At 42.2% G+C, this 13,123-nt stretch overlaps 1 protein-coding gene across 1 annotated transcript in view; it reads left to right on the forward strand.

Annotated features, from left to right (window-relative positions):
• FRAS1 (Fraser extracellular matrix complex subunit 1) overlaps positions 1 to 13,123 on the forward strand; it is a 182,413-nt gene that overhangs the window by 73,917 nt on the left and 95,373 nt on the right. Inside the window, exons 7-13 of the mRNA XM_067297013.1 lie at positions 1,040 to 1,123; positions 1,762 to 1,863; positions 1,968 to 2,159; positions 6,169 to 6,258; positions 8,023 to 8,170; positions 10,500 to 10,643; positions 11,073 to 11,207. Coding sequence (XP_067153114.1) covers positions 1,040 to 1,123; positions 1,762 to 1,863; positions 1,968 to 2,159; positions 6,169 to 6,258; positions 8,023 to 8,170; positions 10,500 to 10,643; positions 11,073 to 11,207 — 895 coding nt within the window. The remainder of the gene's footprint in view (positions 1 to 1,039; positions 1,124 to 1,761; positions 1,864 to 1,967; positions 2,160 to 6,168; positions 6,259 to 8,022; positions 8,171 to 10,499; positions 10,644 to 11,072; positions 11,208 to 13,123) is intronic.

Consider the following 13,123-nt stretch of genomic DNA (forward strand, 5'->3'; position numbering starts at 1 on the left):
TTCAACTTTTGGTTTCAGCTGCTTTGTTTGCAGTTCTTGTTTATTTTGTTTACCAGAACTGTAGAAATGCAGTTGAAAATAGTCAAAGGCTTATGAAATTCCCCTTTTGATTAAAAAGGCTTTAAAAATAAAAGACAGTTTCAGCTGGAAAAAAAGTCCCAGAGCACTATTCCTTACATGTGCTTGTGTTTCAGAAGAGGTCTGCAGATCAGTAAAATCAGTAGTTAACTCACCCAAGCTCAAGTAGTGACTCGCTTTTCTAGCTCAAATGAGAGAACTGGGACATTTCTGTCTCAAAGGTCTTTGCTGTGGACAGTAACAGTCACTTGGAGGGAGGTGTTGGTGAATGATGCCATGCCCATTACAAATCAATGGATGTATGTGAAATTGTAGCAGTTAAATTACACACGCATTTTGGACCAATGGAGCTGAGCCATGCAGGAACTCCTATATTGTTGTGAACTGCCAGGCTATCCCAGTGTAACTGATATCAGTCATGAAAAAGTTTAAACTAAAATAATCCAGTTTTAAGCATAATTTAACACCTGTACAGACAGCGGTTTTAACTTAAACAGTGCAAATGTCTGTGTACAGCACTCCTGAGATGGTGAGCGTAAATCACACATTCAAAGCCTGAAAATGTGGCAGTACCAGCAAAGAATCTCTCTCTCCATAATCTTGTGCTTTAGTGTGTGTCTCTTTGTAGCTTTATGTATCTGTTCTCTGTATATCTGAATATATGTGTGTATATATTTTTTTTCTCTGTGGTGTGCGTCTTTATCTGTGTCTGTATATCTGGGCCTTGATTGCCATCCAAAGAAGCCTAGAGAAAAAGGTGTAGGGAATGTCTTTGTTTCTAGCCTTCCACATTGATCTCCTAGTGAAAAGATGGCCCCAGATACTGGAGCCAAAACCAAGTCTTGCATGACTGTGGGTTATCACACAGATGTAGAATGCCTGGAATTTCAGGCAGTGATGCTGAGCCCCATGTTAACTATTCCTACTCTTATTCTATTTGTCTCTCCTGCTTTCTATTTAGGATGAAGTTCTGGTGATGTCTCCTGGAAAATGCTGCCCAGAATGTGTTCCAAAACCCTGCTCAGTATCAGGAAGAGTGTACCAGGTAACCTTTGATCAGCCACACCAAAAGCCAGCTGTTCACAGGTTCTGGCACATCTCTCTTTCCCTTCTCCACAGCATCTGACTTTCTGCCAGCACTGATAGCTTAGTACAACAGTTGATTTTTTCTTTCTGGAAAGCCAGAAGAGTTGAAAGAAATTAAGACTAGATAATAACTTGCTGGCAAACAGAAAGGAAGTTTGCAGGACGAAGCAGATTAGTCACTTTCTTTTCATGCTTTTTTGAAGGAGGAAAGCAAAAAGCATTGACAAAGGTCAAAGTGTTCATAGCTTTCATTGTATCACCTGGAATTATTTTAATGAATTATTTAATGAATGTGTGTGTATATGGGGTTTACCGTTAATGATTATTTCTTGCTAGTAATATCAGTTAGGGCCTCACCAATGTCACTAGCTAGCAATTGATGAGAAATGCATACTTCTGTCATCCAGACCCCATATTTTTTCTTTGTGTTGCTGAGCATGCAGTTATAAGCATTTTTTAAGAAAAGTTTGCTGTTGCATACAGATGTGCAGAAGAAACGATTATGTTCAATAGGAAGCCCGGATTTCTGGAGATAATTTGGGTATCTGTGAAGGGTGTTGAACAACTGTATACAACTCTCATGTTCTTTTTGAACAGCATGGCGAACAGTGGAAAAAAAATGCCTGTACTACATGTGCATGTCACCGAGGGGAAGTCAGATGTCTAAGAGAGACGTGTGACTCAATTACATGTGAGAAGGTAGTTAAAAATCATTCAGCTCTGATAATCCTGGCTGCATGTGTCGCTCTGCCCCTGTGAAAGGGTTCAGAGAGTCCTGCTCAACAGTCATTGATGTTTTTTAGGGGGAGAACAAAGTGCAGCGTTCTGGGAAGTGCTGTGAGGAGTGTGTCTCTGCCAGGGGAAACTGCTTCTACGATGGCACCATCAGGTACCACAGTGAGATGTGGAATAGTACTCGCTGTAACTTCTGCATGTGTGATGGAGGGCAAGTCACCTGCCAGAAAGCAGAGTGTGCCAAAGTGGAGTGTGCCAAGGTAAGAAAGGTTTTCCCTTTCAAAACATATCCCTCAAGTCCTGTGATGCCCCTATCCCCCCCCTTTTTTGTTTCTCCTTTCTTGACTGATGTCTTGAGACACTCAAAGAACCTGCTCTTCTCTAGTGGCTTGTTTTGTACAATTGCCTTGAAAGCACTTCACAGAAAACAGGAGTAAGCTTTGGATTTTCCCATGCAAGGTTGGCTGCCCAGCAGGCTTGCATTATGAAGAAAGCCAGTGAGTGTCACTTACTAATTTAATTTGGATTGCCTCCCACACTGCTTCCACACTGTTGTGGAAGGCAGTGTTCGACTTTGCTCAGTTTTTTCCATGCCATTCTGAGCATGGAAGTGAAACTGGTGAGGCATTTTATTCCCAGTGCGGTTTACTCCAAAACAAAATCCCCAGACAGGTTACGTTGTAGTTGCTCTATAATGAATACGGGACTTTTTTGCTGTACTTAACAATTAGTTTGGATTGCCTTTTTGCAGTGGGACAAAACTTCTGTGTTGTTTGTCACTGCGTCTGTTTTAATCAATAGGCTAATATCTGCTTTATCACAACTACTCCACAGAGTCAGTGAAGAGAAGGGAAGGAATTGTAGCTTTCTGAGGTTTCTCTCTCACTGACAGTGCTTTTCTGGTGACTCTGCCTGCGTGATAAATCTCGTGTACCAGCACCCTTGTGTTGCGCCTGAATTCCAGCCAAAATCTGCATGCTGCACGTAACCACTTCACTGGATTAGATAGATTTAATGGCTGTTCCAGAAAGTTAGAATCCACATGCACAATCGCAAATGATACATCATGCAGAGGTGATGTATGTAGGAATAAAAGTGTATGCTAGTTCATCTGAGGTTGTGCCTTCTAAATAACAAAAATGCATTGAGCGTGAGACCCAAACTCTTGTCACTGGGTGTAGTACTGCTGATGATCATATAATCTTAAACTGCATGGAGAGATTTTGCCGGATGGAGGTCATGACTGTCATAAAATCTTGTGCACTTGCATCTGTTTCAGTCAGCTTCTTGCATGCTTATGGCTGTAAATTAGATCATTTACACTAATGATGATGGTGTGCTGTCATGGCTCAGGGAAAATGATTTCATATTCATGTTCATGCCTTGGGTTCTGATGAGGAATCCATTATTCAGAAAAGCTGGGAATATTTTACAGGACAACAGCTGAAGATGTTTATATGTAGGGTTAAAAACAGTGGGGTTTGAAAGCAGCTCTATCACTTGTGCAGTTTTTTTTCAAACTTGGGCTGTCAAAGGTAACCAGCCAGTTCGAAGCCTGAGCATCTAAACCAGTGATATTATTTCTCAGGGTATGAGCGGCTGCTATTCTGAATTCAATGAAATGTGATTACTGGGAGGACAGCAGGAGAAAAGCACTCGATAAAAGATATTTGCCCAAGGTTTTATAATCCTGCATGGCTTCCCTCAGGATAAACTGGCTTCCTCAAGACAGTTGCAGTCATAGTTTAGCTCAACAGCACAAGGTGCACATTAATTTAATGCAATAAAATATTTACTCAAAAAGCATATAAATTTCCTCTTTCCCTTCTCTTTTCTCTTTGAGTTGCAGGTCTTGTTTGTAGGCACCTGCATCAATAAATCAGAGCTGAGATGAAGCTAGAAGCATTTGGATTCATCTCTTCATTAAGGCACTATTAATTTTCTGGTCACATCGTCATGTTTAAAGTGTAATGAGGCCACAGATTTAAACTGCAAATCCTGGGCAGCTTGACACAGTATAGCAGTATTACATGAGGATAGGGCAAAGGCTTAGCTTTTAAACCCTTTCAAACAAACCTGTCCAGCAACTGCAGAATGAAAGTGTCTGTGGTGATTCTGAGCTAATCTTCAAAAAACCCATTTTCGGCAGGTTACTAATGAGCTAGGAATGGAACTTATGTGGTAGGCTTGGGATAGTTACGGATGTTGAAGTGGATGTGCGCAACCAAAACTACTCAAACTGCCAGAGCATTGCGTAGTCCTGCTGGCCCACTTCCCCAAACCCCTGCCAAGAAAGCACCCTAGTGAGACCGTTCAGGTATGACTCTGAGGAGGATGGGTCATGGGTGCGCGGAGGGGCCGCCACAGCCAACCTGAGCAGGCCCGTGATGGTGCCTTGGTTGCCTGCTTTCCATACAGCCCTGTCGAGCCCAGCGACTGCAGGGTCAGTAAAACAGATATTGCAGGATGCTGTGTGACTAACAGACAGGCAGCAGCCTGCAGGAGTTATGCTGATATGTTGACGCAGCGGAGCTAGGAAGTTGGGAGTTGTGGATGGTGCATGTGGATGTAGATGTGTACGAGCATGAGAGACGCTTGCATAAACTGTTTTTTCCCATTCCTGCCTCCCAGCCCATCACTGCCTTTCAACATTTGCAACCTGGAGCGTGATGAATAAATAATCTCTCTTCAGCACGGCCCCGAGTGGCCTGGTTATCTCGCATAGTCGCTCCCTCTTCTGAGTCTTGGCAGAGCAGTGCGGTCGCAGTTTCTCCTGACCAGGAGAACCATGTTCCATGGCCAGCTATTCTCAGTTTTCCTGTAGTGTGTGTGTTTATGTGTGTGGGTGGGGATGTGGGCAGGGATGGCAATGGGAGAGTTTCCAGTGCAGAGCAGTGACATGAGATCCAACCACAGCCAATGGCATTTTGAAGTAATGATTTAAGTAGCAAAAATGTATAGAACCAACAGAGAAAGATTTAGGCTGTGTGTGGTCCTAGGTGAGTAAAAACCGTATGATCTCTGCTCTCTTACCCATTCCCAGAAATGTAGGAGAGTTGCCCAGGTGGGGCCTGGGTTAACTGTTCTGCCTTAGCTAAATTAACAGCAGCTAGGGATGTTACTGCACTGTATAGGTATAAAATGGTTTACATGTACAAACTGCTAGATGTGCTAAAGTGGAATGGCAAAAATTATCCTGGAGTGACTGTATTGGAACAGATGCCCGGGTGGTGAAAATCAGCAGAGCGACTGGGTTAACATGGTGCTCAGCTGAATTTTGTGAGCCCCCAAAAGAAGGTAGCCATGTGCTGAAATGGAAACCAATAAAAGCTCTGAGACTTCATTGGGTATATGGGCCCCTTGCAGACAGTTAAGAAACATGACTTCTCTGCTTTGTGGTAAATAAGTAATCGCCCTGGTTGTAAAATTAGAGAGATAATGCCCAGAGAGATTTGGAATGGGTGTCAACACTGACATTTAATGGGAAAGATTTAACCAGTGCTCAGGGCACCAAAATATCTAATTAAGTCATTCATTTGTAACTTTTGTTATTGTGGTGTTTTCTTGCCTGTGTTTAGCATGCGTGAGAATCTTGTTGAGACGTTGAAGCTGTTGCTTTTTGAGCTGTTTGTTGGCTCCTTAAGACACAGTCTCCCTTTCTCATAAATATTCAGCTTCTGCTTAGGCACAAAAATTTGTCACAAATCAAGGCACTTCATTCCCTTCCTCTGCTATAAATTCTTATCTTCAGACCAAAGTAATTTCAGTAAATTCTGTGGAGTTGTAGCAAAGAACAGGCTTTTTCCCTCTGGGATAAATAGAGTATGTGCTTTGAAATCTGTCATGAACGTTTTTGGCCTTTTGTCTTAGGAAAAAGTAGAATGTTGAAAATGAAGGTAAGCTTCTATGCATTGACATGGTGATGGTGGCCAAAAAAGTCCTGGAAATTCACAGTAAAAATAACATTCCTGTTCTCTGTATTTTCAGTGGACTATTTCAGAGGATTCTTTCTCTGCAGGATTTAGGAATGAAGCAAGGGCCTTATCACTGAATTCCCTGACCTTTCCTGAGATTTGTTCTGCAACTACAGTGTTCATTAAGCACATTTTTTAGGCTGTACATATAGAGATGAAGTAGGATACGGAGGAGATAAAGTGAAATTAGATATCGAAGATTGCATTCCAGGGCAAGAGCGGTTCTGTCTCTGCATTCCACAGCATTTCAGTGGTGTCGATTCCATCTGAACTTGTGCAATCTTTCTCTTCACAGGGTGAAGAATTAATTCACTTAGATGGGAAATGCTGTCCTGAATGTATTTCAAGTAATAGTTACTGTATTTACAGAGAACATACCAAAGATGTGAGTATCCTGGTACTTTAGAGCATGTAGAGAGTTCTGCTCATAAAGTTTTGGGGAAGTGACTCTCCATCTCCAGTTCCGAGAAGGATATTATTTGCAAGTGTAGTAGAGGAGCAATCCACTAATACAATCTCCAGACTGCTTTTAGAATTTACCAAACACGCTTGCTTGTAACACGTACATCTGCTTCACAATTTAAGTTTGCCTTGCTTTCTTCTGTGTGGTATAATCAATCACTCCTCTTTAATATTTAATACATATACCCATTGGTTTCCTGCACATCTCATGGTCATTTAAGATGCCTGACTTTCATACTATACATTGGGGGCTACAAAGCAAAGGCAATGTACAGCCTTCTGACTATATATTCCACTGATTATAATTTTCACTGCAGGAGGAGTGCCTTATTTTATGAATACTTTCAAGGAACTTTCCTTCTCAAGTTAAAGAAAAAGGAAATGTTAGATTTCGTGGTTGGAATATACCAGTAATGGACTTTTCATTGCTCTGACAGATGAGTGCTGGTACTGATGGCTGCTCTTGCCAACATGTGTGGGAAATGGGAAGTTTAATGCTGATTTTCTTTCTTTCTTTTTCCCCCCAAAGCCAATACCTCCCTTTCCTTCCTTAGGTCTGTCTCTCTGACCCAAGTGAGGTAAAACAGATTAAGGTGTCTGGTTTATTCTTGTTTGTCCTTTATCCTTTTTGAGAGAGGACCTGGCATGAAAGCTTCGTGGGCATTTAAAATGCTTGTTGACTCTTTTCTGCCTTCGGACTTCCTCAGAAGGAACCAGCAGAGGCTCGGCGGCTGAGAGCCGGTTCTGTGCCCTTCGGAGCAGCCCCGGGGATGCTGATTGCAGCAGGCAGCAGGGAGACAGTGGATGCAAGATCTCTCCCCTCCACTAGCTAGTAAAGGTGGAAAGGTGTCAGACGGGAGGGCTAGCTTTTGAAGGAAGCAGAGGGTACCTCTTCAGTCTGCTAGGATTTGCATGGTGTGTCAGCCAGTCCTCGGTGACGGAGAGCAAGGCAACAGAAGAAAGGAGGAGAGGATGTAAAATGCTGTCAAAAGTTAGAAAGAGATTTAAAGTTTGGCAGATGGGTGGGATGAATCCTAACGGAGGAGAAGGTTGTAATGACCCAGCAGGTCATTACGCAAATACATAAATTCAGAACAGATAAAAGGTATTGTTCAGATACAAAGCAGATTTAAATACTTGTTACTGGGCTGTGAAAAAGAAGCGAAACAAGTGAGGCAGCAGAATTTCAAGATGTGAGAAGATGATTTGAATTAGAGAAAATGACAGCAGATGAAGAAGCAGAAGGTATGTGCTGCTACCTAAAAAAGCAGCCGACTTTGGAGGGAGTGTCATGAGGAAATGTATGCAGGAGCTGCTACAGGCCAAGGACCCTTCGCGGTTGGCATTGGGCAGCCTGCCTGGTTTTGTTGGGCAAGAGGGTTAATTGTACAGAGGTGGGCAGTCCCACGTCAGTGGGCCTCAGTGCTGAAAAGGTCCCAGAAATGTTTACTTTACTGCTAGTACTGATGTCTTTATCTGGAGATTTCTCTGCATGGGAAAAACACCTTGTCTGTGCAAAGGCTCTCCTTTAATGTTGGAGCAATAAGCAGGGGGGAATTCTTGCTGGTTGGCAAACCAGGTGTCTGTTGCTCAAAGCACGATCCGGACTCAGCTGGACGGCAGAGCTTGGCAGCTGTGCTGGAGGAGCGGAGTACTAATGCTGGCCATTTGCTGTTGTCCTGTGCAGGATGGAGAGAGGTGGAGAGAGGGGCCGTGCAGAGAATGCGAATGCCGGGACGCAGAGGTGCTCTGCTTCCAGCGCTCGTGCCCGCCTTGCCCGCTGGGCGGCCTGGCTGTTGAGGTGGAGGGGGAGTGCTGCCCACGCTGCGAGCCAGGTACAAACCCAGCGTCCGTCCCCTCTTCCCATCACTTGGGTTGGGTGGGAGCAAGTTGTGTATGCCTCTGGCGCGGGTGGTGGTCTGTTGATCAACGTTGTCCTGACACCTGCACTGAATTTTATCTTGTCTTTACTTCATTCCCTTTGCAATTGCTAATTAACTGTTTTCCCTATAATTTAATTACGGTTTCAGGAGAGGTTTAGGACTCCATCCAAAGGCTGCCACTGACTTCCCTTGGTTTAGATCATACCCTTCATAGCTTTCCTTTGGCAAAAGTGTCTCTGGAAATGTTTTGTGTTGTTTTTTACTTTTTTCCAACACAAGAAGTTTTCTAAGGCAGAAGGCTGCTACTTTCTGAATCTTAACAAGGGTTTGGGAGTTTATGAGATCAGGATTATTTCTTGTGAGGGGAGAGGAGAAAGAACCTGCTTACACTGTTTATGCCACAAGCTCACCTGGGGCTGAATGACTGCCAGTAAATAATTGTTTGGAAAGATTAGAATAGCCTTCGCTATATGTTAACTTTGCATATAAATTCATTTTTCCCAGGATGTCGTCGTTCTTCTTCATTTACATTTCATAGTTGGTAGGCTTTTTCTGTGGTTTGCTAATTTTTTGTATTGGTAGCTGTTTTTTGCTGCATTCATCTAACTTTGGTTTTATCAGAGTGCTCCAGTTAATGGTTTATCTCAGTAAAAAGAAAATAGCTTCACAGTTTAATTATGCTGTCATTTGCAGGAGTGGCTTGGCGCACTTGCCGTATTAATGTTTTAAAGCTTGTTATTTACTGCATGCTAATAAAAATGCAAAGCATTACAAATTGAAAAGTGAGGAAAATGCGTTTTGGACAGTTCAGACAAAATCGTTCTGGATTTTCAAAGGAGAGCAGCTTTTGCACAGTCTGGTAAGGAGAGGCTAGATTATAAAGTGCTCTCAGCACCCGTCTGTTCTCTTTCTTATCAAGAGACGCTGCCACGTACTGGTTACTGTTGAGAACCTGACCTCTTCTAGAATAGTAACGCTTTGGAAAATATAAGCTTTGAGGTCATTGTAGTGGACATACAGAGCTAAACCTGCGTTTCTGTGTCTTAAAAGGTAAATGGAAATTTCTTTTACTGAAGCCCTTCAATAATCTCTCTCTCTCATCCCCTCCAATGCAAAACAGAGAAACAAATGCAAAATCCAGCCTGTTTAATCTGTAAGCCCAGAGCTTTCTAGGCTCTTTTGCAGAACTGACCTCCACTTTCTAAAATTATGGGAGGAGGGAGACATCAGTACCTAATGCATCTGTTTCCTTAAAGCCAGTATAAATTGGTTGCTTCTTCTTGTAGATATGCTGGAAGAAGCATGCGGAAAGAACCCCTTCATTCTCAATTGGTGTAGAGCATCTAGCCCTAAACGTAGCTGTGCCTTCTTGCTGAGAATATTTGGATTGGAGCAGAGGGAATTTTTCCCTGCTTAGGGAAAAATTATCCATTCTGTACCTCTCTGAGCAGTCAGTTCATTGTCAGGCAGTGAGGATGGGCTGCATGTGCCTTTGGAAAGTTATTGGAAAGAAATGGTTAGAGACAGAACCTCCTATTCATTTCTTCTGTTTTTCATTTTGGATTCATTGTTACCCTTAACTGTCTGTTTTCTGTAACTCCTGATTTCCTCCCTTAGGAACAACTCCTTGGAAACTTATAGGTTATTTAGTGTAAATAAAGGAGATTTTTTAGAATCTGGACCCTTTTTGCTGACTCCTCAGGGAAGAACAGACAGCTTTTCTTCCAGCAAGCGAAAGTAACTCAGCATTAAAGAAGATTTAGCCCCTCTCTTGGCCTCTGCAGAGAGACCAGCCATGCTATTTGAGAAAACACCTGTGGTCACGAAATATCTTGTTACAGTGCTGTGACCTAGAGCTTTTGGCTGGGGAGGGGGGGAAATCTTCCACCTGGACTCTGACCTGATGCGGGCATACTCTTCTCTTCTTTGCAGGATGTGGCTGAAGGAAACTCAAATTCAGGTTGTTTTGGGCCATTAATTCCTGATGACTTAAATTTTTTACTGCTGAGAAACAATGTGGACAATGAATATACTTTTTATCAATAGTCTAGAAAACCCGAGTCTATACAATACCTTCCCAATATACTAGAATGCAGCATTGTAATAGTTAAGTCTTTTCATGCCATTTTGAAAGAAAAACACTCCGAAACCAATGTACCTTGAGCTGCCTACAAAAGCCAGTAATGAATTTTACTTTGATTTTTGAGTGTGCGTTGTTTTCTGCCTTCCTGACTGAAAGCTCTGCTGATGTTTTTGCCTTTGTGTCTTTTTTTTGTGATAGTTGAGTGCCACCCGGACTGTTTGACCTGCTCTCAGTCCTTTGATTACTGTAACGTCTGCCGTGATGCAAGGAGGCAGCTGCAGAATGGACGCTGTGTGAAGACATGTGAATCAGGCTTCTACCAGGATGCAGGCACTTGCTTAGGTAACCCCTGCAAGGGGTTTTATCCTGTCGGGTGACTGTCTTTCCACTGGCCTGCCGTGCTTTTGTGAGTAGGATCCCACAGACTTACTGTCCGGGTTGCCCCCCAGTTTGCTTCCTGCAGTCTCACATTGATATGAAAACAGATCATCGGGCTCTGTTTGCAAAAGCATTCAGGCAAATACAGCATAGTAACCATGGGCTTACGCCTTTAGGAGGTTTCAGATGGAGGTCACTGAGAAATGTAGATTCTCAAATTCTTTTGCCAAAATGAGGCAAAATACTTTGTGAAAGGTAGTGGGAGACCAGGCTTAGATGGACTGAACAGAGGCACTCCATGGACTGTCTCCTTTTATCAGAGCAGGGGAGTCTTGCGGCCTCAAGACACTTGGTATTAATGCTCCTTTCTTTTTCTTTGCTTTCTGCCGGAAGTTTGTAATGAAACATGTTCAACCTGTACCAATGGATTTGAGTGCTCCTCGTGCCAAGCATCCCTGCTGCTGAAGAATGGGCAGTGTGTGACTTCATGTGGGCAAGGGTTCTTTCAGGATCAGCTCCTCTGTGCAGGTAACTTGAAAAAACAAAAAGGCTTTGTGATACTCTGTAATAGCAAGAGAGCAGACAAAGCTGTACCTGAGCTCTTAGATATACTCTCGGTTGAGGGATCTGCTGTTGACATAGGTGTTAATGTTTACCATAGAGTAAAGCAAGGAGTGAACAGAGGAACAAAGTCATACTGTGTAAAATTGATTACTGGCTGGGGGAATATTCATTAAAATTCCTCAGTGGATCATTTCTGCTGGTCTAAAACTCTCTGCTCTGTAATGACACAGTTTCAGTTTTTCACCACTGTCCTCTTTCAATTCAAAATTCCCTTTTGGAAATGTGGCTATGTGTTTTGTGATATTGAAGTGTCGAGTAACGCAGGATGTATGCGCTGATTTTACTAAGGATATAAAACCCTGAGCCATGCCCGGCAATCTGATCCATTGGGGTTTTCTTTGAGTTCAGTGCAGACTAAGCTGCAGCTGCTAATGCCAGACCTCTCAAGAGACAGTACTTTGACGTGTTTGGAGAATTACTAGAAGGGGTGGGGGTTTGGAGCCAGAAAAAAATCACAGAAAATACTGTTTTGATATTTTTCTCTTCGCTTTGCCATTTATTTCCTTCATACAGTGCTCTCTTCCTGAAAGTTGGTTGGGCTAACTGTTCTCAGGAAAAATATTTACAATGTAAATTAGTAATTCCACACAACGCTGAGATGTGTCTAAATCCTGTATCTTTGTGATTTCAAAGACTGAGATTAAGATTGGGAAGTTACAGGTTTCTTTTTGATGGAACTATGACAGTGTTTTTATGAGCTTCCCCCACTCCTTTGGAATACTTGTACTTTGTCCAAACTGGTAGCTGCTTTTTCCTCCTGACAGTTTTATTGTTTTCTCTAAATTTAACGCTTTTCTCCTCTTGAAGTTGGCCTGTTTAGAAGTCTTTTAATTCTTTCTGCAGCCCTAATTCAACAAAGGACTGGAGCACAGGCTTAACTTCTTGAGCCATCACTTTAATTTCTTTGGAACTAGCCCTCCTGCTTAAAATTAAATATAGGCTTACAGCTTCTGGCAGATTTCAGGGGAAAGCACTTCAGATTCTAAGTCCAGCTTCATTTTCTAATATGGTTTGCCTTGAAGAGCTGACTATTTGTTTCAGGTTTTGAAACTTTGAAAAACTTCTACCTTCCAGCAGTGACCATAGACTAGGGCCCCATTGTGCATGTATAAGTAGAAAAGAAAGACCTGGTCCAGAAAAATTTATAGTCTTAAGTATCAAATAATCTTCTACTTCATTTGGTTTTATTTTACCATTTCCCTTCCACCTGCTCCTGGTGTTTTAACTGGCAGTGCCCATGTACTGCTGAAGTAGTAGGGCAAGGCTAATGTTTCGTTTTATTACTGGTTTGTGGCTTACTGATTGTACATTCCATCCAAATTTGCAGTCATGCATGCTTGTAGCTGAAAGTTGCTGGGAAAATTTGTTCCTGTTTCCTCAAAGGAATTAAACCAATTTGCTTTAGTTCTGCCTGGCTGCATTTTCTGCATAAAATAAAACCAGTGGAGAAAGCCTTACATTTCAGACACAGACCATAATTCATTTCCATTCACCCTTTCTTTGTACACTCCTCATTGTACAAATGTATAATCTGTTTGTCCAAACTGGCTTTAGACTGTTCAGGAATATTTTCTCATAATGATTTTAATATTTGTGATAAGCATGTTCCAAAATCACAGAAAGGATGAACGAGATTGTGTTAATTGTTATAGTTCCAATAAACTGTCTCTTGAGGAGTTAGCTTTGGAGTTGAAAAAGACCTATGAGAACTGGTTACTTAATCTGTCCTGTTGTTGAGATACTGTTGTCTGCATTGCAACAACAAAACACAATGAATTCGTCTTTTGTTCATTTTTTATAATGTCTAGTCTGATTGAATC

Source organism: Apteryx mantelli, chromosome 5 (genome assembly GCF_036417845.1).
Source record: "Apteryx mantelli isolate bAptMan1 chromosome 5, bAptMan1.hap1, whole genome shotgun sequence".
NCBI classification, from domain to species: Eukaryota; Metazoa; Chordata; class Aves; order Apterygiformes; family Apterygidae; genus Apteryx; species Apteryx mantelli.